We start from the raw sequence: 27,155 nt of genomic DNA on the forward strand, positions 1-27,155 counted from the left end.
GTACCAATCCACCAGGATGGGCTGTGAGCTGACGGCCTCCAACACGTCTATCCTAAGGCAGTGAGACAACAGAAAACTTCCACGCCTCACGAGCCACACTGAACATGGAGCGTGGACTTACAAAGAATACATCTGACTCTACGGGGGTAGGGGTGGATCTCAACCCCGGGGGTTCTGCCCCCAGGGGACACGGGGCAACGTCTGGACCTGGGGTTGGCCAACTTGGGGGGGGGAGAGCGACCAGCATCTAGAGGGTAGAAGCCCAGTATGCTGCCAAATCTACTACAGGGCGCCGGGCAGCCCCCTCCTGATGAATTACCCGGCCCCAGATGTCAACAGCGCCATGGCCGGGCAACTCTGTTCCATGGCTTCTACCCAGGAAGAAGCAGTGCTGAAGGCGGAGAAGGGAGAATCCTGGCAGGCGCTGAGCTCCCTGGAGGAGGCCACCCCGCCCCACCAGAGAAAGCTTGTGCAAATAGGGCCAGGTCAGCTCACAGAGCATCAGTGCTGGAAGGCCCCGCGGAGCCAGCTGGCCCATCCCCTCCATTAGGGCCAGAGCCGCATGTTGCAGGGTTTCGTCTATATGAACGTTGAGAACAGGCAAATCCACCGCGACAGAAAGCAGATGAGTGTTGCCCGGGGCTGGGGGAGGCGAGACCTGGGGGTGACTGCGTAATGGGGATGGGGTTTCTGTCTGGAGTAATGACAATATTCTGGAACCAGAGAGTAGTGATGGCCGCACAACACCGGCAGACAGCATTGCAGCAACAATGACACCCCCACGATGACGCGTGTGACAGCTTCGATAATGTAGGGGCCTCCAGGTCTGTCTGGACGGCAAGCTCCTTGAGGGCACGTGTATGTTTTATTCTGCTCCATGCCACCCACAGTGCCCCACACTGACCTGGCTAGGTATCTGCTCCTCACTCAGGCACGAGCAGGTGCGTGCTGAGCCCTCAGATCCCCTCCCATCTCTTACTGGGTTCAGCCCACAGACTGAAGCCACGGTCTCTGGCTTTTTCATCATGCCTTTAGACCAAAAGAAATACCTAACTGGTGCGTGTATTAAGTAGTTAGAAGTTAAGAGCAGCAGACATTGCATTTCCCCAAAAATTGAAAACAGCCATGGCACCACCATGACCTTGCTGCTGCTGCGAGTCCCTGCAGTGCCCAAGGGCGCCTGCGTGCAAAGTTTGGGACCCAAGGGTGTAGCCACTGGAAGGCAGGAGCAAAAGATGGGAGGATGCTCAGGTGGGGGTACTCAGCGCCTATCCTCCTGGCTCCCAACCCTGCAGGCTGCTGCAGTGCCCTCTACAGGTGCCCGGTCCTCTCCTGGGCCCTCGCTAGCCTGGATCGCAGGCCCCCCTCCTCCCCTTGCCCCTCGAAGGCCAGGGCGCTAACACTCCCCTTATGCAGCTTCACCGCCCCTTGCTGGTCTCCCTTAACCCTGCGTAGACCTTGGGCAGGGGTGGGAGCCAGAGTCGGGCCATGCCGAGGCCCCACTCTGCAGGAACTTGTAGGCCACAGATTTTCTTTTCGTCACAGCTGCGAGACCCTGCAGGGTTCCAAGCAGAGGGATGCGGTGTGATTCAGGTCTCTACAAGATGCCTTGGGGGCTGGGCTGCAGGGGCAGGAGTGGACTCGGACACCTGTGGCGAGTTCATTGCCAGGGTTCCAGTGAGAGGGGACGGCGGCCCAGCCAAGGGAGGCAGCCAGAGAGGAAGAGTCTAGATGATTCCAAGGGTGGTCCATGGGCACGGCCTGCTGACAGATCAGATGTGGGGCGCCAGGGAGAGAAAGCAGCGGCGGCGAGGCCAGAGCCACCAGCACGATGGAGGCAGCCAGCAGCAGCTCAGGTCCGCACTGGGTCTTTGGCGATGCCTATGAGCAGGGGTAAGAGTCCAAACAACGACGCGGCTGCACAGGGCACCAAGCACCCTCGGTGGCTGGATCACGGGGAATGGGGGGGGGGCTCGGTGGGAGGGAGGGCAGAACTGCTCAACCGGAAGGATTTCAACAGCTTAACAGCGGCAAGATCCACCGACCACGTGGGGATGCTGAAGGCGGGAACCAGGACCTCAAGACAGGTCAGGGCTGGGGGCAGAAATGAAGCGTCCACAGCACGCAGACGGGATTCCGTTTAAAGCCGTCAGGCTGGTGAAGGCACCTGGGAAGCGCATGCACATCAGCGCAGCTGATGGAAGCCTGAGCCCGGGACGGGACGGTAGCTAAGAGTGGCCAGCAACGCCTGTGGCTTCCCAGAAGCCAAAGGGGAGAAAGTGCTGCCAGGAGGAGGGTGTGACCAGACGTGTCAGATGACTCTCGGATTTAGCCACAGGGAAGGCATCGCTGACCTTGGCCAGGAGCAGCTTTGGAGGAGGGGTGGGAAGCCAAGCGTGGGAGGAAATTTAATAGGAGCCCCAAACTACTACAAGCCCACCTCATGGTCTCACGGTCATGAAAGATTAAAACACACTTCTTGTTTGTTTTTTCTTTTTCGGCCCTACTTTGTACTTCTGCATCTTTTTTTAAAGCCAATTGAATGAATGGTGAGAAGGCGAAAGGGATCGGATTGCCTCTGCAAGACAGCCCGGAGCGGTGCAGGAAGCACAATGAAACCCAGAGCTGCGCCCGGGCACCTGTTCCTCCGAGCCCGGCTCCCCGATTCGCCGGCACTCTGGTTCTGGTCCATAAGGGCTTTCGTAAACCCTGAATTCTCAGTAGAACCAAGGCCAGCAGGCGAGGAAGCAGCCTTTAGGCAAGTGGCCTCTTTCCCATTCTCTTCCCGCTCCAGGAGCCCAGCTCTACTAATATCTTGACAACACAGCCGCCTGTTTGCATTAGCAATTAACTGGCTGCCCCAACAATTCCGTGAGGCCCACAAAGCAGAGGCCAGCAGCCTCCTGGTGCAGATAAGGCCACTGTTGCCAGCAAATGGTGGGGCCACACTGGAATGTAGGCCCCGCGTTAATTCCAGCCTCCCAGGCTAGCTGATGCAGCAATAAAAATAAAAAGTCGATGAAAATGAGCTGTCTGGTTCTTGGCACTATTGGGAGGGCCACGAATTCCGCACTGCAACAGCTCCTGCTGAGGGGGCTGCCTCCAATTTGGAAAACAGTCCCAAACACAAGCACCTTGAAATGCTGGCTGGAGGGCGTCTGGTGCAGGGCATGCCTGGCACTCCTCGGGGCCAGGCCCACCACCGTCAACTACACTTGGAAAGCTGCAGGACCCCCGGCCTCTGAGAGCAGCCCCAGGGAGAAGATGAATACAGACAGAGCTCAAAACCAGCTGAAGGGGGAACGGCGGCCAGGCCCCCATTTCTGCTCTGGTCCCTCCCCCCAACCCACCTCAGCAAAGGGGCAGGCTCGGCCTGGACAAAGAAAAGAGCCTGTTTGATGGCCCCAGACTGCACCCTGCTTCACACACAGCCTGGGGGGGGGAACGCAGCCGGTGGCCCCCACCGCAGGTGGCCTGCAGCACAGGGTGCCCGCTCCTTGTGAAGCAGGTGAAACTCAAACCCAAGCAGAAGAAATCCAGCGACCTTCCAGGGCCCTCGGGGGTGGGGACTGGAAATGGTACAACAGAAATGCTGTCAGGCGACATCACAAGCTGGTGTTTTCGAAGAATGAAGACGCTAACAGCCCCCCCTTAAGTTCCTCCAAGCGAGCATCCTCTCGCTGCTGTGATAAATCAGGACAAGTGAAGTGCCTTAAAACAACACGCATTTTTACCTTACAGCTTTGGAGGCCAGAAGTCCAATGCGGTCCCACTGGGCGAACATCAGCAGGGCTGCGCTCCTTCGAGAAGCTCTAGGGGAGAGTCTGTTCCCCGGCCTTTCCCAGCTTCCAGAGGCGGTGTGGCCTCCCTGACACCCGGCCCCTTCACTCTGATCCTGACCCGGCTACCTCCCTCTCCCAGACTTAAAGGATCCTCGTCCTTTAATTGGCCAGGATAACCCAGGAGAATCTTATTTTCAGGCCAGCTGATTGGCAACCTCACTTTATCTGCTGCCTTAATTCCCCTTGACTAAGTAACCGCACACGGTCGGTCACAGGTTCCAGAGATGAGGGCGAGGGCATCGTGGAGGCCAAGATTGCGACTCGGCCCCGCCACAGCTTCCCACCCGCCTCCAGCCGCAACACCGCCTGCGTGGAAAGCTTTTCTCACCCGCCTCTAGTCCGTGTCTGGGAGACTTTAAGCTTTTACGTGCCAACCAAGAGGGGCCCCTCAGTGGACCTTTGAGCAGGGAGGGAAGAGTCACCCCTGCAGCCAGGCCTCCCACGCAGGACAGCAACAAAGGCCCAAGGGTAGGCCTGGGGCCATGGCAGGAAAAGCAGCAAGACCAGGTGGGGAAGGACCCGGAACGGGAAAGTCAGCGCACGTGCAAAGCATCTCACCCGAACTCACAAAAACTCCAGACCAGCTGCTCCCCCCACCCCCCCACGCCCCCAGGTCCGTGAGCCGCCCAACTGCCTCCTGACCCTGACTCTTGGCTGATTTCTCTGTGTGTTTAATAAACACACACATTTTTGTTACCTGGCATTCAAAATGATGCAGGGGACGGGGATGTGACCTCTGACAGTGAGGAAGGGGCTGAATGCCAGTTAAAACAAGCACAGTCCCCAGGCCCTGTCAGCCCAGTGCAGTGACGGCGGTACCTAAGCCAACCCTGAGCCGGGGGGGGGGGGGGGGGGGGAGGGTCCCCCCTCGCCAGGACGCACCTTTGCAGGGACCATCCCCGACTCAGGCAGGCGGAGGCAGCATACCCAACAGCCCAGGGCTGCACACGGGGCTTCTGCCCGGATCCCGGCGCCACCCGCACTTGGGGCCCCGTCTGCTCTCGCTCTCCCCAACCCCACCGAGCTCAGGGTCCCTGAGGACCAAGCCCGCCCCAGGGGTCACATGCTGCCATCCCCTTCATTTGTTCTGTTTGGGCTACAGTGAATCGATTTTAAGTGGAGATACCAGCCCCACACCATTCAACTCTCCCTTGTAAAGTCTACACTGAGTGGTTCCTGGTGCACCCACAAGGTTGCAGAGCCACCATCTCTACCGGTTCCGGGACATCCCCATCGCCCCGAAAGGAAATCCGGTGCCTACTAAGCAGCCGCTCGGCATCCCCCTTAGATCCCGGCGACCACTCATCTTTTCATCTCTTACAATTTGCCAACTCTGGACATCACATAAATGGAATCATGTAATATATGGGCTTTTGCATCTGGCTTCTTTCAATTAGCAGAATATTTTCTTTTTTTGCTTGTTTAGAGCTGCACCCACAGCATATGGAGGTTCCCAGGCTAGGGGTTGGATCAAGCTGCAGCTGCTTGATGCGAGCTGGATGCGAGCCACGTCTGTGACCTTCACCACAGCTCATGGCCACGCCAGATCCTTAACCCACTGAGCGAGGCCATGGATCGAACCCGCGTTCTCATGGATACTAGTTAGGTTTGTTACCGCTGAGCCACAACAGGCACTCCTGCGCTGTGTATTTTTAAAGTGTGGCTTGGAATGATAGTTGCTAGCACAGCGCTTGCTCGAGCCAGGCACTAAGTGCTTTATCCATTTGTACTCGATTAATCCGAGTAACAAGCCCTGGAGGCGGATGGTGGTATTAGCCCCACTTTACAGATGCGGAAACTGAGGCACCGAGCAGTCAAGTGACGTGCCCTGCGCTCCACGACCTGCCCTCTCCTTCTCTTGGCCAGGCTGCCTCTCCTTCAGGGAGCAGGCAGGAGCTGTGCCAACACACCTCGCACATCCTCGGCCACTTCTCATGTTTCTGTGACCGGTCCCAGCCCTGGCTAGAGCTGCCTTCGTGACCCCTCCGGTCAGTCAGACAAACCTGAGTTCGAGTCCCAAACCTCGCTGGACCCCACGTTCTTCCTCTGAGATGCGGGTTACCGCTCAGTTACTTCTCAAGGCCGTGTGCAAACAGCCATGATGGTGGCCGCGCCAACCTTTCAGGCCAGTTATGAGGGGTCCACGTGGGTGAGGCACTGAGGGCCTGGCACCTGGAAGACACTGGGGACATGGAGCCCTCGCATGATCACTCCCCAGCCGCACCGCTGAGAGCCTTCTCCCCGAAGCTCAAGAGAACAGCTGCCCATTTCTGTAGGTGCAGACAGGTGACCGGCCTGTCCCCAGACGATTTTTTCAGAATTACTAAAACACCCAGTGGACCAAAAACCCACCTGTAATTAAAACAGAAATGACTTGTTAGCCACCTTCTAAACTCCTGGAAAGCCTAAAGTCTGTCTGGACTTGCCTGAGTCTGGAGGGACTTCAGGAACCAGGCCCCGGGGCCCTGTGTGCCTTCGGAGGCCTGCCAGGCTTTCTAGGTCAGGCCTCATTACGGAGGACCAGGACCGAGAAGAAAGTGGCTCTTGGGCAGGCCCACCCGATCCCCCACCTCGGGGCTCCGGAGAGACACTTGCTTTGTGTTTGTGCATTTCGACACAGCAGCCCAGACACCGCTGTGACCGCTTGGAGCCCCGGGGAGGCCACCACTGCAAAACCCGTATTTGTCACCCGGATCTGCATAAGATCCAGGAAACTGGGTCCCTACCTTGAAGGCTTCTTCCGGTTCAGTGTTCTTAATGAAAAGAGAAAAGATCACTGGGTAGCATCTTCAATGGCTGGGATCCCGGCTCCATCTTTCTTTCTTCTTTTTTTTTTTTAATTTTTAAAATTTTTTTGTCTTTTTGCTATTTCTTTGGGCCGCTCCCGTGGCATATGGAGGTTCCCAGGCTCGGGGTCGAATCGGAGCTGGAGCCACCGGCCTACGCCAGAGCCACAGCAACGCGGGATCCGAGCCGCGTCTACGACCTACACCACAGCTCACGGCAATGCCGGATCATTAACCCACTGAGCAAGGGCAGGGACCGAACCCGCAACCTCATGGTTCCTAGTCGGATTCGTTAACCACTGCGCCACGACGGGAACTTCCCATCTTTCTGAATTATGTAACCTGGGGCCCCTCATCTGGAAAGGGGAGATAAAACCTAACCAGCAAAACTGCTGGGGCAATTAAAAAACTAGGTGTGAAGGGGTACACAGCAAGCACTCAGGAGCTGGGCTGCAAATCTGAGGGTGACACATGCCTGGTTCCCTCAACATACCTTCGTGAGGTTTTAGGCATTATATGGATGAGCAAACCCAGCCAAGTTCAGAGCACTTTCCCAAGGCTACATGGCCAGCAAGGTGGAGGTGGGCAGCCTCCAGGTGAGCAGGCATTAAGCCTCCAGCTTAAAAACAAGGACTCTGGAATTACACAAACCTGGGGTCAAATCCTAGCTTTGCTACCTGAGGCAAGTGACTTCCCCTCCATGTGCCTTGGTTTCCTCATCTGTTAAATGGTGGTGCAACCACCCTGTGACGCACCCAGCATAACCCATGATGGAGAAAATCTGTGTGAGACCCAACCATTTCTATTCTTCACCTTCTCAGTGTGCAAAGGATGCCGAAGGCTTTCAGAAGACAGCCTTGAAGAGAGTATCATTTTTCTAACTTTTTTGGGCTTCCACTTGCAAGTTTTCCATATCATTGGATGCAAGTCCATCGAGTGATTAGACTTTCCCCCACAAAGGCATTATAGACAAAACAAGCCTTAATCCCAAAGGGGAAAAATGCAACAAAAGTCAACCACCCTGTAACCTGATTTAATTCTCTTCATGGCACTAACACTATAGCATATAGATGGCGATGTTTGCGCTTGTTTTTCTCCCCAACCAGGATGTCGGCTCCCCCAGGACAGAGTCCGACTTTGGTTCACTGCTGCAGCATCAGGGTCTAGAACAAAGCCTAGCACTTTTGGAGAATATTGAATGGCTCTTCTGGAATAAGACTCCAGGAGGGCTGCCCACATGAGAAACATTTCTGCATCTTTTTGCAAAACTGCCTTGGGTACAGAATCCTCACTGGAAGGCAGTCGCAGGATACAGTTTTGTTTTTGCTGAGCGCATATGTTTTTCACCAGGTGAATCTGCCTTTGTATCAAGAAGCTCGGAGCACAATTCTGTGCTCAACTGCGGTGTTCTCCTCAACGCCTTTTTCTGATGTGGACATGAGATGTAAGTTAAGTGTAAGAAGATTCTGCTAGAACTCCTTGGCGACCCTATTTTTAACCACAGACTGCATTAATTCTAAGCTGCTTCGCAAACTTGAACGCGCCTGCGAATTACCCTGGGATCTAGTTAAAATGCAGACTCGGACTCAGTAGGTCAGGGGCGGGGCCGACATGCCGCCTCCCTAACAAGTTCCAGGTGATGCCGCTGCGGGGCCCTGGACCACACTCTGAGCAGCAAAGGTCTAAGAGACTTGCTTCCTTGATTTGGTAGAATTTCTCCCTCCTCCTCGGGGGCAAAATATCACGCATGGCTCAAAAACTGGGGTGGGCACCAGAAGCACCTGGAGAGCTGGTCACTTACACATCGCCGTTTCGCGTCCACCGCCCCCCCTCCCCGCCTAGACCCACACAGAGGAGGAGCGCGCCCAGGAAGCTCCCCAGGTGCTTCTGCGGCTGGTGGCCTCGAAGCGCATTTGGAGAGGCCCTGCTCGAGGGAATGAGGGCTCTCTTCAAGGTTTTTCCCAAAGGCAATCTCCCGGTGACAGATCCTAAGAGGGGACTACCCCGCTGTCTCTAGCCCAGCATCGGCTGGGGTCCCGGTCCCTCCCCATCAGCCACAAGGATCGCGACGGTGTCAGCACCCCCCCCCCCCGCCCCACCGTCCCGCACCGCCCGCCTGCCAGTCGGCTGCGTCCGCCGCAGGCCCTCGGGTGGGGGCCGGGCCGCTCATGCGCACCACCGGGCCCACCCGGCGCCGGGCCCCCGCCTCGCGGGCCAACAGGGTGGGGTCCCCGCCCGCCCCCCGCCCGCCTTACCTCTCTGGACCAGAGTGGCCAAGGAGAAAGCGAGGCAGATGAGGAACGCTGAGCGCCAGGCCACCATGGCTGGGAGCGGGCGGACGGGGCCCAGGAGAGCAGAGTTAGCGCGAGAGCGCCCGAGGGGGAAATCGGGGAGGACCCGGGAAGGAGGAGGCGGAGCGGCGGGGGGAGCAGCCGGCTGCCACTGCAGGGCCCCGCCCAGAGCCGGCGCGCGCGGCGCGGCCCCGGCAGGGCGGAGGAGGGGCGCGCACCGACGCCGGCGCAGGGGCGCGCCCGCCGGGGACCAGGGGAGGTGGGGCGGGGCCTGCGGCTGCGGCGCGAGGGGCGGGGCGAGCCTGCAGTCTCGGGGGCGGGGCCTCTGCGCGATGGGCGGGGCTGGGCCCCGCACGCGGCCGGCGGCCCCTTTCACACCCGGCCCTCGAGAAGGAAGTCTCGGGGGTGGGCCCTGCGGGCTGGGAGCCGTGAGTTGACAGTGGCTCTGGTGCTGGAAGCGCCGGCGGCGAGGGTGTGCGGTGATTTCCACCCCGCGCGCCAGACTTCCCCACCCAGACCCGAGGCGGCGCACGTGCCCAGTGCGTTCTGCCAGCCGGGTGACCTTGGACAGGGCTTTTCCCCTTCTGGCCTTGGTGTGCTGCGGGTTAAGGGCTTTTCCCTAGGGGGTCCCTCCAGCTGCGACTTCGGGACCGAGCAGCCGCGCTCCTGCTCGCGTCGCCACGGCCGAGTTTGCTTGTCAGAAGCGCCGGCTGCCTCCCACTTGGCTGATCCTGCAGTGGGACCCTGTCCAGAAATTAAAGGAAAGGGCCGTTTTCGCGGCCAGGTTAGCAGACAGCGGCACGTCTGGAGGAAATGAGTCTGAGCCCTGGGCGCGGGGTGGGGGTGGGGGTGGGGGGTTGCAGCAGAGAGGGAGGAAGGGCGGGGGGCGGCCTGGAGCCGGAGCGCCTGGGGACTAGCGGGGAGGGACCGAGTCAGCTCCCCCGAGGCTTTGATGACTGCGCTGAAAGCGCGAGTTCACATCTGCAGAGTCGATCTGCGAATGTGCTCAGTGACGGCCGCACGCGCTGCAGCCCTTTGCCATGAATCCGCTCAAACCCAGTCCAACTCTGGGACCCGGCGAAATCACATTCCGACACTGCCTGCAACAGCGACGTGCCCGCTGCAGCCTTTGACGTGAACGCTCCTGAGAAGGGTGCCGGCTGCAGCAGGCTTTCGAGGACAAAGAGAAAGCGCCACTGCTCCCCGGAGTGTCGGAGCGGTGGCGTCGAGCCTGGCCCTCCCATTATTCGTGAGCCACATCCTCCTTAGAGGGGGCTTCTACCACCCCCCCCCCGCAGTGTCCCTTCTGTTGGCTTCTTGTGTCCCCCACCGGTCCCGCACTTCCAGAAACCTCCCCCATGCGGTGGCTTCGGCCACTCCCAGAGCCATGGTAGGGGGCAGAGGTCTCCCTAACGTGGAGACCTCTGTGACTTCTGTCCATCACTCTGAATCTTGGGGCTGCAAAAACAAAACTCATGAGTGAGCGGGTGCTTATTCTATGATCCTTAGCAGAGTATTCTTATGGGAGCATTGACAGATAGCTGCTAGTTATTGGACACACACGTGTACATGGTATATTCTGGGCTTTTGATACTTTTTATTCCTGCAACACCTTCATGTATCACCTCAATAATTAATGAGGGAAAAGGAGCAAAATGGAGCTTCCTCGAGATTGGAGAGTTAAACTCCAGTCCCATCTTGTCAAAGTCCCAACTCATGGGGTCAAAGGTGGCAGGGGCCCCCACCTCCCGCCCCCCCACCGCCAGCAGGTGAATAGCTAAGAACATGTGCTTCAGAGCCAGACGGGGTGGCAGTCCTACACTCCCCACTGCCCCTGATCGTGGGTGCCGGGACCGACTCCCGGCCAGGCCTGCCTGGGCCCCATATCCTCACCCTCCTGCTCCCCCCCGCCCCTCCCTGAACTTCTCATAGCCTGAAAACTGTCACCAGCTGGAAAACCATTTGGCCTGATAAGCATCTCCCCTGAGACGCCCACCTTTCCTGGGCACTGAGCCAGGCAGAGAAGCGTGGTGTGGGCAAACGGCCGCCAGGCCGGTCTGGTGGCACAGGAGCGGCGCAGAGGGAGCTGGGAGGGCTCTCGCTGATCTGAGTGAAGTCGGCTTCTGAGGGCGAGCCTGGTCTTCCGTCAGTCCCCGCCCTGCTGCCCCCACCCGCCCTACACACCACATCCCTGGAACTTCCCAAAGAGCCGTCACCTCCCTCTCTCTGTGCCACAAACCCCTCCTTGCAAGGTCCCCCAAGGGGGCCTCCGTCACCCATGGCCAAAATTAGACCCAGCCGGTGGCCCAAGGACCTTGCAAGGAAGGGTTTGTGGCACTCGGGCGAGAGAACAGGAACTCTGCACTCATGATAGGGAGGTGACAGCTGTTTGGGAATTTCCAGGAGGGTGGGGGCAGCGGGGTGCCAGGGGGCGGGGGGGGGGGAACTGATGGAGAGGGAGTCCACCAGAGGGCAGGGGCAGGGACAAAGACCTTGCCCGATTCAGGGTCACCCTTTGGCCTGAGGACCCAGGGCAGCTCAGCCCATGTTCCTGGCTTCAGCAACCCTTCCATCTGCTTCCTCTTCTCCCCCAGCCCCGTGCCCTCACCCCTCAAACCAAAGTCATTTGCGGGCATGTCGGCTCCAGAGTGGACGGGCAGGGGACCAGCACTCTCCCCACCGGCCCAGCTCCCCACTTTCTGGGCCAGTTAAGAGTCCAAACCACCCAGCACAGCACCAGGAAGGCAGCTTCTGGGAAGGGGTGCACCGGGAGCTACAACCCGCGTCCAGATGCCTGACAGCAGGGGTGGGTCTTTACCAGCCTCCTGGCGGGCGAAGGAAGAAAAGGAGGCGGTTGTTGTTGCGGCAAGTTTTTCCCCATAAAGCTAGGGTACAGACCTTTATTATGAAGTCCTGGACGTTTGGGGGGGGGGTACACAAAAGTCCTTTGTTTTATGAAAAGATGGCAGTGTTTTGTTTAATGTGCTTACTTTGCAAAATGAAAAGCTGGCAATCCTGCCTGTCCCCAAATTTAAATAAGGACACCTACTCACCAGTGACATTCACATGTCTGGGAACCCCTGGCCGTACTGGCAAGATTTAGGCCATCCAGAGGGCTAGAAGGGAAGCAGAGGCCCACAAATGAGCATTTGAACCCAGGCTCCTGAAACATCGGGATTTTCTGGAACACACCGCATAGGTAGACAGAAGCCCGAAAGTGGATTCTAGAACAATGTTTCCTCTCTTATTTTTTTGCACGGTAAGCAGACTATCCCTCAGCCTCCTCCTCGCCACCGTCGGAGTTCTCTCCTCTCTGGGATGTTCTAGGGAGGCGGGGTCAGGCTGAGCCTCGAATGCCATGCTCATGAGTGGAGCTTGGATCCTGAAAACACTGGGAAGCAGCGGGCGAGTTTTAAGCATTCAGCGGCACAAAGGGAGGGGAAGTGAGAGGCATGGAAGGTGGTGCACAGGAGCGGCCACTGGCATCTTCTGGGAGGAGAAGCTGGGAGCCCCGGGCTGCAGAGAAGCGTTTGGATTCAGGGTGTGCGCGTGGTGGAGGCAGCAGTGGCCATACGAAGGAGGGGCTGGCTGGGGGGCCTGGCCTGTTCTCTGGGCCGGGAGCAAAGGATGTCCACGGCGCCCGGTGGGGACGAGACAGAAGACAAGCCGTCATAGTTCCAGGGGACACAGGCGTTCAGAGAAGGGAGTGCAGGGCACTGTGGGCCCCCCGCCCCCAAGAGCTGTTGGAGGGTCAGGTGAGCTGACATAAAGAGGAAGTTCACTGTGCAGAGGGTCTGGGCTGGGTGGGGGTGCTGGTCCAAGAGACCCACTGAAGCCGAGGCCCAGAGGTGCGCATTTGAATCTGAGTTGCCTGGAACCCGGTCAGGCAGTGCTCCGGGAGCAGGTGATGTTTGGACTCTATCCAAACACTACTGGGAACCCCAAAGAGTTTTTTTTTTTTTTCTTTCTTTTTACAGCTGCACCCTCAGCATATGGAAGTTCCCAGGCTAGGGGTCGAATTGGAGCTGCAGCTGCCGGCCTGCACTACAGCCACTGCAGTACGGAATCTGAACCACATCGGTGAACTATGCTGCAGCTTGTGGCAACACTTTAACCCACTGTGCAAGGCCAGGGCTCGAACCTGTGTCCTCATGGATGCTAGTCGGGTTCGTTAACTACTGAGGCGTGACGGGACCTCCTATGTTGAGTTCTTAACCCGCTGAGCCCCAGTGGGAATGCCCCAAAGAGTTTTAAGTGGGGCTGGGGTGAGGCTGCAGGGTGACAGGATCGGATGGGCATTTCATGGTCCCATCTCTGCCAGGAGGCTCAGGACCCTGTTATACAGAACCTGGCATCTGCCTCAGAAAATGCTGTTCTAGGTGACAAAGCCATTTGGGGACGGTAGGGAAGAGGTTGGGCAGGGGCGGCTGGTGCAGGAGCTCCAGCAGGGCTGCAGGTGGGCTCAGGAAGGGGACGAGCTGGGACTCAGCTCTCTAGCTCTGTCGCTCGGAGACAAGCAGTGTGTCCAGTAAGGAGCCCCAGCTCCACGGGGCTGGCAACCTTCCATCACCCCCTGCCACTCCTGTGGCTATTGCACGTGACAGAGTGGCTCTCCCCACCCCCCAGAAGGACCCCTTGACCGGAGCATTTTGTAATCAACCCCGTGCAACAAATTCCCAAGAGACACAGAGCTTCTCACCCTCTTTGATCCCTGTGAAAATTTTCATTTAGGGTTTAAGGTGTTTTCTCAACCCACCAAGGACCAGCCAACAGTGATGACCATGGCAGTGACGGCCAAGGTGACAATGGTACAGAAGGAAAAGAAGACGGGAGCAAAATGCTGGTGGGTCACCACTTAGTTTCAAGGCTCACGATCATGAGAAGGAGCCCTCTGCTTGGGAAATCGAAGTGCAGAACTCCCACCTGTCTTCGGGAAGCCTGCGTGCCAAATCGAGCTGGGCAAAACCTTATACCTGCATGTTTTCCTAACGCGAAAGACTGTGCTGTAAATTTCTTTCTGGGACCCAGTCGAGTTAAGATGGAATTTGCATAAGCACTGGCCCTCCAAAATAACTTCTGTCTCCATGATATTTCCGAGGCAGCGTCTCCCCCTCTGAATCCTGACCTCTGCGGGAGCAGGACTTAACACTGACCTCCCAAATGTGGCCCTTATTTACCTTGTTCACTGAGGTCTCCCTAAAGCACTTGGGAGAATCAAACCGCACAAACCAACGTCTGGCCTCTTTAGATCTTTGCATGTCATCGAAGCAGTCCAAGAAACCTCCTGGAAAAGGCTATAGCACCAAAATGTGGAAAACAGCATCTGATTAATAGTAATAACATTGTGTTCAGAAATTCCTCTTGTTGGTTTTCCTGTTTTTGTTTGTGCTTTCTTTTTTTAAAAAAGTGATTCTTATTTTTTCCATTATAGCTGACTTACAGTGTTCTGTCAATTTTCTCCTGTACAGCAAAGTGACCCAGTCACACATATATGTATACATTCTTTTTTCTCACATTATCATGCTCCATCCTAAGTGACTAGATACAGTTCCCTGTGCTATACAACAGGATCTCATTGCTTTTCCATTCCAAAGGCAAGAGTTTGCATCTATTAACCCCAGACTCCCAGTCCATCCCACTCCCTCCCCCTACCCCTTGGCAACCACAAGTCGGTTCTTCAAGTCCATGAGTTTCTTTTCTGTAGAAGGGTTTATTGTGCTGTATATTAGATTCCAGATATAAGTGATATTGTATGGTATTTGTCTTTCTCTTTCTGACTTACGTTACTTAGGATGAGAGTCTCTAGTTCCATCCATGTTGCTACAAATGGCATTATTTTGTTCTTTTTTTAAGACTGAGTAGCATTCCATTGTGTATATATACCACATCTTCCTAATCCAATCATCTGTCGATGGACATTTAGGTTGTTTCTGTGTCTTGCCTATTTTGAATAGTGCTGCAATGAACATAGAGGTGTATGTATCTTTTTCAAGGAAAGTTTTGTCCTGATATATGCCCAAGAGTGAGATTACTGGGTCATATGGTAGTTCTATATTTAGTTTTCTGAGGTACCTCCATACTGTTTTCTATAGCAGTTGCGTCAATTTACATTCTCAGCAGTGTAGGAGGGTACCCTTTCTCCACGCCCTCTCCAGCATTTGTTATTTGTGGACTTATGAATGATGGCCATCCTGACTGGTGTGAGGTCGTATATCATAGTAGTTTTGATTTGCATTTCTCTAATAACCAGGGATGTTGAGCCTTTTTTCATGTGTTTTTTGGCCATCTGTATAGCTTCTTTGGAGAAATGTCTATTCAGGTCTTTTGCCCATTTTTCAATTGGGTTGTTGGTTTTTTTGCTGTTGAGTTGTATAAGTTGTTTGTATATTTTAGAGATTAAGCCCTTGTCAATTGCATCATTTGAAACAATTTTCTCCCATTCCATAGGTTGTCTTTTTTTTATGGTTTCCTTTGCTGTGGAAAAGCTTGTCAGTTTGATTAGGTCCCATTGGTTTATTTTTGCTTTTATTTCTTTCTGTTGCCTTGAGAGACTGACCTAAGAAAACATTTGTAAGGTTGATGTCTGAGAATGTTTTGCCTGTGTTCTTTCCCAGGAGTTTGATGGTGTCTTGTCCTATGTTTAACTCTTTAAGCCATTTTGAGTTTATTTTTGTGCATGGTGTGAGGGTGTGTTCCAGTTTCATTGATTTACATGTGGCTGTCCAGTTTTCCCAGCACCACTTGCTGAAAAGACTGTCTTTTCCCCAGTTTATATTCTTGCCTCCTTTGTCAAAGGTTAATTGACCATAGGTGTCTAGATCTTGTTGGTTTTTGATAGGCATTGCCTCCCTTTTGGGCCACCAACACATCAAGCACCCCTACACACACAGACACACACATACATACACACACATCCCCACACACAGGACACTAGTCTATGTGATTTCAGATCTTACTGGAACCCAATCTCAGTACATTCAAGTTAATGATTCCATTAACTCCTAACATCAAAGCTCTGACTGCAGACTTTTATCACCTGACCTGGGGAAACTAAGGCAAAGCAAAATGAGAGCAGCATGGATCAGCTCTCACTGGCTATGTGAGTTGGAACAAAAAATGATTAACATGTGGAATTCCCGCTGTGGCGCAGTGGGTTAATGATCCAGCATGGCTGCTGCTGTGGCATAGGTCGCAGCTCTGGCCCAGATCCGATCCCTGGCCTGGGAACTCCATATGCCGTGGGGGCAGCCAAAAAAGAAAAAGAAATAGAAAATAAAAATAAGTAAATAAATAATGATGAACATGCATCCACTGAGGTCTTCAGGGCTTCTCAAGGCTCCCCCTTCTCTCCATCCCCACTAAGGACACCCCAACACGAGTGACCACCTGTTGGAAACGGGCCTCTTGCCTGAAGCCTTCCCTTCTCCTTCCCCTGCTCTTTCCCATCCACTCTTCAAGCCCCAAGGCACCTTCTTCCCATCGTCCCTGGGACCAGTCTAAGCTCCTGAGCTCGGCATTCAAGGCCCTGCAGGACCCAGCCCCAGATGACCTCTCCAAATGGGCTCCCTCCCTCCAGCCTTGGCCCCAGGTTCCAGCCTCACCAGAACATTCCCTGCTCCCCAAAGCTCAGTGCTCCTGCCGGCGCCTATGTTTTCGCTCATGCTGTCCCTTCTGCCGGCCCCTCTACCAGGCCCTGTCTTCCTCTCGCTCCCCCCTCTCTCCCTGGGCCATCTCATCCACTCCTACAGGCAGATCACACTTGCCTCTCCTCCCGTGAACCCAGAAATGTCGATTCAAATGCCTGTTCTGCATCATCTAATGGTTTTTCTAAAGCTCTGCAATGTCCCAAACTGGACTGTCCAGACTTGTCCAGAAGTTCCCATCTCAGGAGAGGGCACCACTGATCTCCCAGTTTCTGGCTGGAGCTCCAAACCTAGGACATAGCCTTGGCTCCTCTCCTAGTCTCACCCAGCCCATGATTGAGCCCCCTCAACACTCTTGAACGTGGACCCGCATCTCTGTCCTGAGTCACTGCATGGCCCATTCTCCACCCAACAGCCAGAGGGAGCCTCGCAAAAGGGAAATCTAATCATGGTTTTCCCTTGCTTAAATTCCACCCATCTTAGAGCTCCCCCGTGGCACAGCAGGTTAAGGCTTGGGTTGCTGCTGTGGCGCACATTCAGTCCCCGGCTGGTGAACTTGCACATGCTGTGGATGTTGCCCCTCCCCCCCCAAAAATCTGTCAATCTCTTTTTTTTTTTTTTTTTTTTTTTTTTGTTGTTGTTGTTGTTATTGTTGCTATCTCTTGGTTCTTGGGCCGCTCCCGCGGCATATGGAGGTTCCCAGGCTAGGGGTTGAATCGGAGCTGTAGCCACCGGCCTACGCCAGAGCCACAGCAACGCGGGATCCGAGCCGCGTCTGCAACCTACACCACAGCTCACGGCAACGCCGGATCATTAACCCACTGAGGAAGGGCAGGGACCGAACCCGCAACCTCATGGTTCCTAGTCGGATTCATTAACCACTGCGCCACGACGGGAACTCCTCAATCTCTTCTTAAAGGCTCTCCGTCTCAGAGCAAACCCAATCTCCTGTCCACAGCCTACACAGAGCCCTGCCTGAGCTGGCCTGAGCCACCATGCTGCCCTCACCTCCAGATTCTCCTTCGTGTTGCCATTGTCGGCAGTGGCCTTCCTGCTCTGTCCAATGGTGGGATCCACTTTATCCCTCAGGTCTAATTAGAACATACTGTCCCTCCAGCCTAGGAAGGGTTAGGGCCCCAACCGTTCTACTCCCGAGGCTTCTGTGCTGGACTCTACCTTAGCCCTGGTACTGCTGCTTTGAAATTTGCCGTCTCCTTCCACAGGACCCCTGGGTCTCAACCCTGGTGACACAGCAGAATCATCAAAGTAGCTTTCTTTCTTTTTAAAATGAGGTATATTTCACACTTTTTTGGGGTCTTTTTAGGGCTACACCCTCAGCATATGGAAGTTCCCAGGCTAGGGGTGGAATCAGAGCTGCAGGTGCCGGCCTACGCCACAGCCACAGCAACGCTGATCCGAGGGGCATCTGCGACCTATACCACAGCTTGTGGCAATGGCAGATCCTTAACCCACTGATGGAGGCCAGGGATTGAACCTGCATCCTCATGGATACTAGTCAGGTTCGTTACTGCTGAGCCACAGTGGAAACTCCCACACTTTTAAAGTACATTTTAATAGCATTTAGTACATTCACAGTATGGCATAACAATCGCCTCTATTTATTTCCAAAATATTTCCATTATCCCCAAGGGGAACCCCAAAGCCATTAGTAATCCCTCTCTATTTCCCCTCTCCTAACCCCTGGTACCCAGTTATCTCCTTTCGGTCCCTGGATTTGACTATTCTGGACAGTTCATACAAATCACATAATATGCGGCATTGTGTGTCTGGCTCATTTCACTCAGCATGTTTTCTAGGCTCATCCGTGCATTAGAACCCCATTCCTTTTCATGGCAGAATAATATTCCATTGTATGGATAGACCACGTCGTGCTTATCCAGTCATCCATGGACGGATAGTGGGCTGTTTCCTAAGCAGGGCTCTATACCTGAATGACTGGATATCAGGGAAGCTTTTAAATTACCCCCTGCCAGGCCCCATGCTGAGATTTTGATGTACTGGCCCAAGGTGGAGCAAGGCTCTAGTGTTTTTCTCAAGCCTCCCCCGGTGGTTCAGATACACAGCGAAGGCTGGGAATCCCTGCCTGAGACCATGGTGGCCCAACTAGGGCCAGTGGGCCAAGTGTCGCCTCCTGCCTGTTCACATGGCCTGCCAGTGAAGAATTCTTGAGAAAAGTAAAAAAGAAGAGTAGTTTGTAACACGTCAAATGATGTGGCATTCAAATTGCCATGTGCGTAGAGAAGTTTTATTGGCACACGGCCACACCCATTTGTTATCTATTGTCTGTGCTCGCTTTTGTGTTGCCCGGGCAGGATCGAGTAGTTCTCACAGAGACTGACCATGTGGCCTGCAGAGCTGAGACTGTTTACCATCTGGTCTCCTACAGTCAAAGCTTCCATCCATTCCCAGTGCTCCCATACCTGGCCCTCCAGCAGCACAGCTGATCGCTCTACTGCCTGAAATCCTTTTTTTTTTTACCTGACAGCTAGAACCCGCCTCTCCTGAAGCTGCCTCCCTGGAGCTGGGGCAAGCGCCATCCATGTCCGTCTGGGTGCCCAGAGTCCCGGAGCTGGCCACTTCCATGAGTCTGCTTTCCCGATCAGTCCCAGGGACCAGACTAGGACCAGACTGGATGTGCCAAGAGCCAAGGCTGCTGAGGTCTCCGAGAGCTTGGGCTGGGGAGGGCGCCTTGGCAGCAGGTGGCTGGATCTGCTTTATGTTGTGATGTGTACTCGACTAGGATCATATCTAATAATTTCAATGCCCTGTGAGGGAGGAGAACAGTGTCTAGTGGCTGCTGCAACAGGATCAGCGGTGTCTTGGGAGCACTGGGACACAGGTTTGATTCCCAGCCTGGCACAGTGGGTTGAGATCCTGAGTTGCCGCTGCTCCAGCGTAGAATGCAACTGCGGCTTGGATCTGACCCCTGGCCCAGGAACTCCATATGCCATGGGGCAGCCAAAAAAGAAAAAAAAAATACTACAAACTTTGATAAAGCAACACAAATGTCTCCTCTCATCGTTCTAGAGGCGAGAAGATCAAAGGCAAGGGGTAGGCAGGGCTGCGCTCCCTCTGCTGCCTCTAGAGGAGGCTCCTTCCTTGTCTCTTTCGGCTTCTGGAAGCTGTCAGGCAGTCCTTGTTGTTGCTTCGCTGGCAGGTGTGTCACTGCAATCTCTGCCTCTGTCTCTGCACAGGCTTCTTAGAAGGGCAGCAGTCATTGCATTGAGGGTCCGCACGAGCCCACTGGGAGCTCCTCAACTAAGTGACATTTGCGAAGACCGTATTTCCCAAGAAGATCACATTCAGAGGTTCCTGGTGGATATGAATCTGGGGCGGGGGGGACACTCCTCAACTCACTACAGGGGGACATGTCCTTGTAGCCTACAGCTGAGAAAGCAGAAGCCCAGTCTCATGACATGAGAGCAGTGACCCCCTCAGCGAGCTACTTAGTGATTTAGGAACCAGTGCCTAGCCCCGGATTATTTTAGCCCTTCACTGCTCATAGGAAAAAAGATAAACGAAACCTCCAAATCACCCTTACCTTATACCATATGCAAATAATACCTCGAAATGATCAAAGACCTAGACTTAAGAGCTGAAACTATAAAACTCTTAGAAGAAAACCATGGGCAAACGCTCCATGATGTTGGATTTAGGAGTTCAGAAACGAATCCGACTAGGAACCACGAGGACGCAGGTCCGATCCCTGGCCTCCCCGCTCAGTGGGTTAAGGATCCAGTGTTGCTGTGAGCTGTGGTGTAGGTGCAGATGCTGCTCGGATCCTGCACTGCTGTAGCTGTGGTGTAGGCTGGCAGCTGTAGCTTCGATTTGACCTCTAGCCATATGCTGTGGGTGCGGCCCTAAAAAGCAAAAAAAGAAAAAAAAAGTAAATAAAATATAAATTAAAAAAAATTAAAAAAAAGAACTCTGACACCAAAAGCACAGGGGACAAGATAAAATGTAGGTAAATTGGACTTCATCAAAATTTACAACTTTTATGCCTAAAAGGGCACTATCAACGGAACGAAAAGGCACCGATGTACAGAATGGGAGAAAATATTTGCAAATCGTATATCTGACAAGAGATTAATATAAAGGACTCTTACAAATCGACAACAACAACACAACCCAATTAAAAACAGGCAAAGTCCTTGAAGAGACATTTCTCCAATAAGTACATGAATAGATGCTCAGTGCCATCAGCAATTAGGGAAATGCAAGTCAAAAGCACCGTGAGATACCACTTCACACCTGCTAGGATGACTATAATTCGAAAAAAGACTGAAAATAACAAGTACTAGCAAAGGTAGGGAACACTCATAGGTGACTGGTAGGAATGCAAAATGGTGCAGCCTTGACGGAAAACAGTTTGGCAAGTCCCCAAAAACTTAAACACAGAGCTACCCTATGATCCAGCCATTTTACTTACATTCTATATATAAGTAGAAGTATGTATATGCATTTGTTTTTTCCCTGAAGAATTGGAAGCAGACTTGAACCGTGACTCGTGCACCCGTGATCATCACAGCAGCTTTCACAATAGTCAAAAGGTGGAAAAAACCCATGTGTCCATTGGCTGATGAATGGATTAACCAAATGTGATCCATACTCACAATGGGACACTAAGCAGCCATCAAAAGGAACAAAGTTTTGCTGGAGGCTACAGGACACTATGCTTAGCAAAATTAGCCAGACACAGAAGGACAGATATTTTATGACTCTGCTTATAAGAAGTATCTAGCTAGAATAGGCTCATCTATAGGCACAGAACACAGAATATAGGTTTTTATGAGTCGGGGGTTGGGGAAAAGGGAACTTATCTTTTTTTTTTTTTTTTTTTTTTTTTTTTTGTCTTTTTAGGGCTGCACCTGCCGCATATGGAGGGTCTCAGGCTAGGGGTTGAATCGGAGCTATAGCTGCTGGCCTGCACCACGGCAATACGGGATCCAAGCCGCATCTGCGACCTCCACCACAGTTCACAGCAATGCCGGATCCTTAACCCACTGGGGGGGCCAGGGATTGAACATACATCCTCATAGATACTAGTCAGGTTCATTAACCACTGAGCCACGATAGGAACTCCGGAAGTTATCATTTAATGGGTAGAGTTTATGTTGGAGATGATGAAAATTTGAGGGGTATAAATAGTGGCGATGGTTACACAGTATTATGAATGTAATTAATGCCACTGAATTGTGTGCTTAATAAATATTACGTGCTATAAGAAAAAAAAAGCTGTTTAAAAAGAAAACATCCTAGTGTATAGCATAGGGAACTATAGCCAATCTCTTGTGATAGACCATGATGGAAAATAATGGAAGAAAAGGAATGGACACAACATTGTAAATCAGCTATACTTTAATTTTAAATTATTTTAAAAAATAATAAAAGAGGAGTTCCCATTGTGGTTCAGTAGTAATGAACTCGACTAGTATCCATGAGGACACGGGTTCGATCCCTGGCCTTGCTCAGTGGGTTAAGGATCTGGCCTTACCACGAGCTGTGGTGTAGGTTGCAGATGCAGCTCAGATCCGGTGTTGCTGTGGGTGTGGTGTAAGTCAGAGGCTACAGCTCTGATTTGAGCCCTACCCTGGGAACTTCCATATGTCACGGGTATGGCCCTAAAAAGACAAAAAATAAAATAAAATAATAAAAAGACAAAGCAAACAAAGTCTGCGAGCTTCAAGGAAAACATTTTCGGAGAGAAAACGGAAGGCTGGCAGAAGGCAGGACAGCCAGCGGGGCAAAGCTTTAGGACCTCTGGCTCAACAGGTGACCTCACCGTGCCCCGAACGGGCTTTGTGCCTCCCTTTCTCATGAGGTTTCTCCTGTCCATCGTGCCTCCCCTTAGTCCCCCTAGTCTGGTATGCAAAGTCTACAGTCCTCTAAGCCCGAGGTCAACATGCACCTCTTTCTCGAAGCCCTTGGAGGTCAAATAGTATCGATTTAGCAAGGAATCATGGGTTACTGCCTTGGGTGGCCATTGCCAGCTCGAATTATTTTTCAAAGAGCCCCCGACGTTGATTTTATCCAGAGAGAAAGCTTCTGGAAGCCAAGGATACATCCTTACTTTGTGTTTCTTTCTGGGAGCCCTGCATGTGATTGACAGGAAATAAACAAGGTCCAGGTCGGCTTGGTGAAGAGGTGCACCTAAATATTTGGTGTTCCTGGCACTTGGGTCTTTCCTTCCTGTGCCACCTTCGCAGTTCGCATCAGACTTGGCAGGGGCTTTGACATCGGTGGGGATTTTCCTCTAGCAACTCGGACCTTTACATTTTTCCCAAGACTATCTTTCTGTGGCAGAAAAATGGTGCAGGAAGTGAATGAAAGTACCCTCCTTGCTGCCACTGCTGTTCTTGCTGGGGTTCCAGCTGTCACCACCTCACATCAGAGCTATTGGACCCTGGTCCCTCTGCCTCCAGCGTTGCCCCCACAAACCTGTGCTCCGCACAGCAATCAGGGCGGCTGTCCTAAAACACATTCCTTCTTTTGACTCCCCAGCTCACAAATGGCAGTTTGTTTCCAAGAAAAAACAAGATTCTGAGACTGCGGGTCCAGGCACCCCGACATCTGACCCCCAAGTCGCAGCCCCTGTCATAACTCCTACCATCCTGATACTTCGCCACAGCACGATTTCCGTTTTTTTCCTTAAAACATTGTTTTGGATTGAAGTATACTTGATTTCCCATGTTGCGTCAGTTCCTGCTGCACAGCGCCTCGAGCCAGCCGTACGTGTGTATCCGCCCCCTTTCTCACATCATCTTCCATCAGGGTCTTTCCCAAGAGATTGGCTAGAGCCCCCTGTGCTGGACAGCAGGACCTCGCGGCTTATCCATTCTAAATGCAATAGTTTGCATCCACCCACCCCAAACTCCCCGCCCATCCCACTCCCTCCCCCTCCCCCTTGGCAAACACAATCTGTTCTCTGTGTCTGTGAGTCTGTTTCTGTTCTGTAGACAGGTTCATTTGGTGGTGTGATTTCTTTATTTCCAAAATGAAGGGCGAACATTGATGCCTCTGGGTCTCAGTCCAGGCACGTCTCCCCTGCTGGAATGTCTGACCATCTGAGACCACTTCTGAAAGGGGCACCTCCTCTTCAAGCCCTGTTTCCTCCACTCTCCTCCCACCTTGGGGCTTTGCCGCAGTAGGAAGCCAATACCCACTCTCCAGGCCTCAGTGGGATCCCGCTTCACCCCCGCTAGGGAGGCCATAATCCAAAGGCCGATAATGACAAGTGCCGTTGAGGGTAGGGAGAAAGCGGAACCATCCTACGTTGCAGCTTGGACCATTGTCTTAGTTCAGGCAGCTGTAACAGAACGCCATGGACTGGGTGGCTTATAAAAACCGAAATTTACTTCTCGCAGTTCTGGAGACTGGAATGCCAAGATCAAGGTACCAGCAGATCTGATGTCTAGTGAGAGCCTGGTTCATAAAAGGCTGCCCTCTCGCTGTGTCTTCATGTGGCAGAAGGGACAAGGGAGCACTCTGGGGTGCCTTTATTTGTTTCATTATTTGGGTCACAGCATGCAGTGGCTTGATGTGGGATCACAGTTCCCAGACCAGGGATTGAGCCTGGGCCACAGTGGTGAAAGCTCCAAATCCTATCTGCTATACCACCAGGGAACTCCCTCTGGGATCTCTTTTATGTATTTATTTATTGTTTTTTTCAGGGCCGCCCCGTGGCACATGGATGTTCCCAGGCTAGGGATCCAATCAGAGCTGTAGCCACCAGCCTACACCATAATCACAGCAAGCCACATCTGCGACCTACACCACAGCTCACGGCAACCCACTGAACGAGGCCAGGGATCAAACCCGCATCCTCATGGATTCTAGTTGTGTTCGTTAACCGCTGAGCCACGATGGGAGCTCCTGGGGTCTCTTAAAAGGACACTCATCCCACTCGTGAGGGTTCTGCCATCATGACTTCAGCACCTCTGGAGGCCCCCACCTGCAAATATCATCACACTGGGGGCCAGGATTTCAACATACGAACTTTGGAGGAAGAGGACACAGTCAGTCTACAGCAAATGTAAAATGTTGCTGCCACTATGGAAAACTATTTGTGGAGTTCCCGTCGTGGCGCAGTGGTTAACGAATCCGACTAGGAACCATGGGGTTGCGGATTCGATCCCTGCCCTTGCTCAGTGGTTTGAGGATCCGGCGTTGCCGTGAGCTGTGGTGTAGGCCGGCGGCTACAGCTCTGATTCGACCCCTAGCCTGGGAACCTCCGTAAGCTGCGGGAAGCGGCCCTAGAAAAGGCAAAAAGGCAAAAAAAAAAAAAAAAAAAACCAAACAAACAAACAGAAAACTAGTGGGGAAACTATTTGTGAGACTCCTATCAAATTAAACATGGAGTTCCACACAACCCGGCAATTCCACCCCTAGGTATGTACCCAAGAAAAATTAAAACCTATGACCATGCAACACTTGCGCATGAGGGCTCACTAGCATTACTCCTAATAGCCAAAGTGGAAAGAGCTCGAATGTCTACCAATTGATGAATAAAGAAAATACAGTGCAGTCACACAGTACAATTCCGTTAGGCAATAAAAAGGAATGAAGTATTGATACATATGCTGTTGCACAGATGATCCTTGAAAACATTATGCTCAGTGAAAAAAGCCAGACAGGAGTTCCCGTCGTGGCGCAGTGGTTAACGAATCCGACTAGGAACCATGAGGTTGTGGGTTCGATCCCTGCCCTTGCTCAGTAGGCTAACGATCCGGCGTTGCCGTGAGCTGTGGTGTAGGTTGCAGACGCGGCTCGGATCCTGCGTTGCTGTGGCTCTGGCGTAGGCTGGCGGCCACAGCTCCGATTAGACCCCTAGCCTGGGAACCTCCACATGCCTCGGAAGCGGTCCAAGAAATAGCAAAAAGACAAAAAAAAAAAAAAAAGACAAAAAAAAAAAAAAAAAAAAAAAAAGAAAAAAGCCAGACAAAAAGACGACATAATGCATTATTCTGTATACATGAAATGTCTAGGATAGGCAAGGCCGTAGAGACAGAAAGGGGATTAGGGCCTGGGCTGGGGGCCAGGGTCGGGGAGGGGACGGGAGGGGATGGCAGGGAGGGTCGGGGTTTCGTGAAAATGTTGCGAAGGAGTTTCCTTGTGGCACAGCAGGTTAAGGATCCAGCATTGTCACTGCAGTGACTTGGGTCACTGCTGTGGTATGGGTTCAATCCCTGGCCTGGGAACTTCTACATACCTCAGGTATGGCCAAAAAAAAAAAAGAAAGAAAAAAGAAGAAGAAAATTTTGTGGAACTGGATTGTGGCGATGGTTGCACAATCTTGTGAATATACTACAAACCAGTGAATTGTGGAGTTCCTGTTGTGGCTTAGCGGTTAACGAACCCGACTAGCATCCATGAGGACTTGGGTTCGGTCCCTGGCCTCACTCCGTGGGTTAAGGATCCGGCGTTGCTGTGAGCTGTGGTGTAGGCTGGTGGCTACAGCCCCAATTCGACCCCTAGCCTGGGAACTGCTATATGCTGTGGATGTGGCCCTAGAAAGACAAAAAGACAAAAAAACAAAACAAAAAAACCCAAAAAAACAGTGACTTGTACACTTTGGAGCGCCTAAAGTGGCATGCGTGCCCTTTTGAGAAGAGAGAGCTGCGCTCTCTCTCCTCCATGTGGAGACACAGCAATAAGTCAGCCATCTGCAAGCCGGGAAGCGTTCTCACCAGAAAACGAATCCTGCCAGCGCTTTGATCTTGGACTTTCCAGCCTCCAGATGTGTGAGAAATAAATCTCCGTTGTTTAAGGCACCTGATCATTGGTATTTTGTTCTAGCAGCCCGAGCTGACTAAGGCGGATAGTACTATGTTTCTGTTCATTTCACAGCTGAAGAAGCCACGGCACAGTAAAGCAGCTTTTGCCCGAGGTCACTCGGCGCATCAGTGGCAGTACCAAGGCATGAACCCAGGCAGCCTGGCTTTCAAACGCCTGCCCTTGACTGCCTCTCAGGTAGGCACACGTGTGCTACAGTGTTCACGGTCAGAAAAGGAAGAATCGGTTCCTCATTAGCACTCAAAAGAGGGGTTCAAGGGGTCTCTAACCCCTAAAAGGTGCTTGTCCCAGGGAATCCTGCCAAAATAAGCACCCCCCCAGATCCTGTTTACAAAGCCTGGGTCAGTGGGCAGGGGTCTTCTACTCTTATCCAGAGGAGCTTTATGGGAGATATGCTTCTGCTACCCTCCGTCCAGCCTCAGTCTTGACATTTGGGCCAGGAGACCAAGCCAAGCCAGCTTGAGTTCTTGTTGTTGCAGAGACCTGTGCTGGAGGACCAGGAGACAGCCAAGGGGGAGCATCAAGCTTTCCTGATGCGAAGAGCTGGGCCTTGTGTCATGGACCAGAAGCCGAAGGAAGGGGGCTGCGGAGGCCGATACTGGGGACTGGCATTGCTTGGTGCTGGTGGGAGACTAAAGGCACGGATGGGATCCAGCGTGGTCTCTGGAGCCAACTAGCTATGGCTTCCAGTTGGGGTCCTGCCACTTACCAGCACTCACTGGGTGACCCGGGGCAAGTGCCTTTGCATTTTTGGACCTCACAGATGGGAAATACCAAACA

At 53.1% G+C, this 27,155-nt stretch overlaps 1 protein-coding gene across 6 annotated transcripts in view; it reads right to left on the bottom strand.

Annotated features, from left to right (window-relative positions):
• The window catches only part of CD99L2 (CD99 molecule like 2), a 79,207-nt gene extending 70,174 nt beyond the window's left edge, over nt 1–9,033 (bottom strand). For 4 of the 6 annotated variants that reach the window (XM_003135466.5, XM_003135467.5, XM_085006778.1 and 1 more), the window contains exon 1: nt 8,884–9,033. In XM_003135466.5, the coding sequence (XP_003135514.1) occupies nt 8,884–8,950 (67 nt within the window). In that variant the 5' untranslated portion in view covers nt 8,951–9,033. Of the gene's footprint in view, nt 1–3,734; nt 3,919–8,883 lie in introns of those variants that run through there. The other 2 variants (XM_021080511.2, XM_021080510.2) reach the window with 1 other exon arrangement.
• Between the last annotated feature and the right edge of the window lie 18,122 nt (nt 9,034–27,155).

This window comes from Sus scrofa, chromosome X (genome assembly GCF_054392235.1).
Source record: "Sus scrofa isolate SSC_HxYL_T2T_F1_AM1 chromosome X, Sscrofa_HxYL_maternal_Yorkshire_Landrace_v2.0, whole genome shotgun sequence".
Classification (NCBI taxonomy): domain Eukaryota; kingdom Metazoa; phylum Chordata; class Mammalia; order Artiodactyla; family Suidae; genus Sus; species Sus scrofa.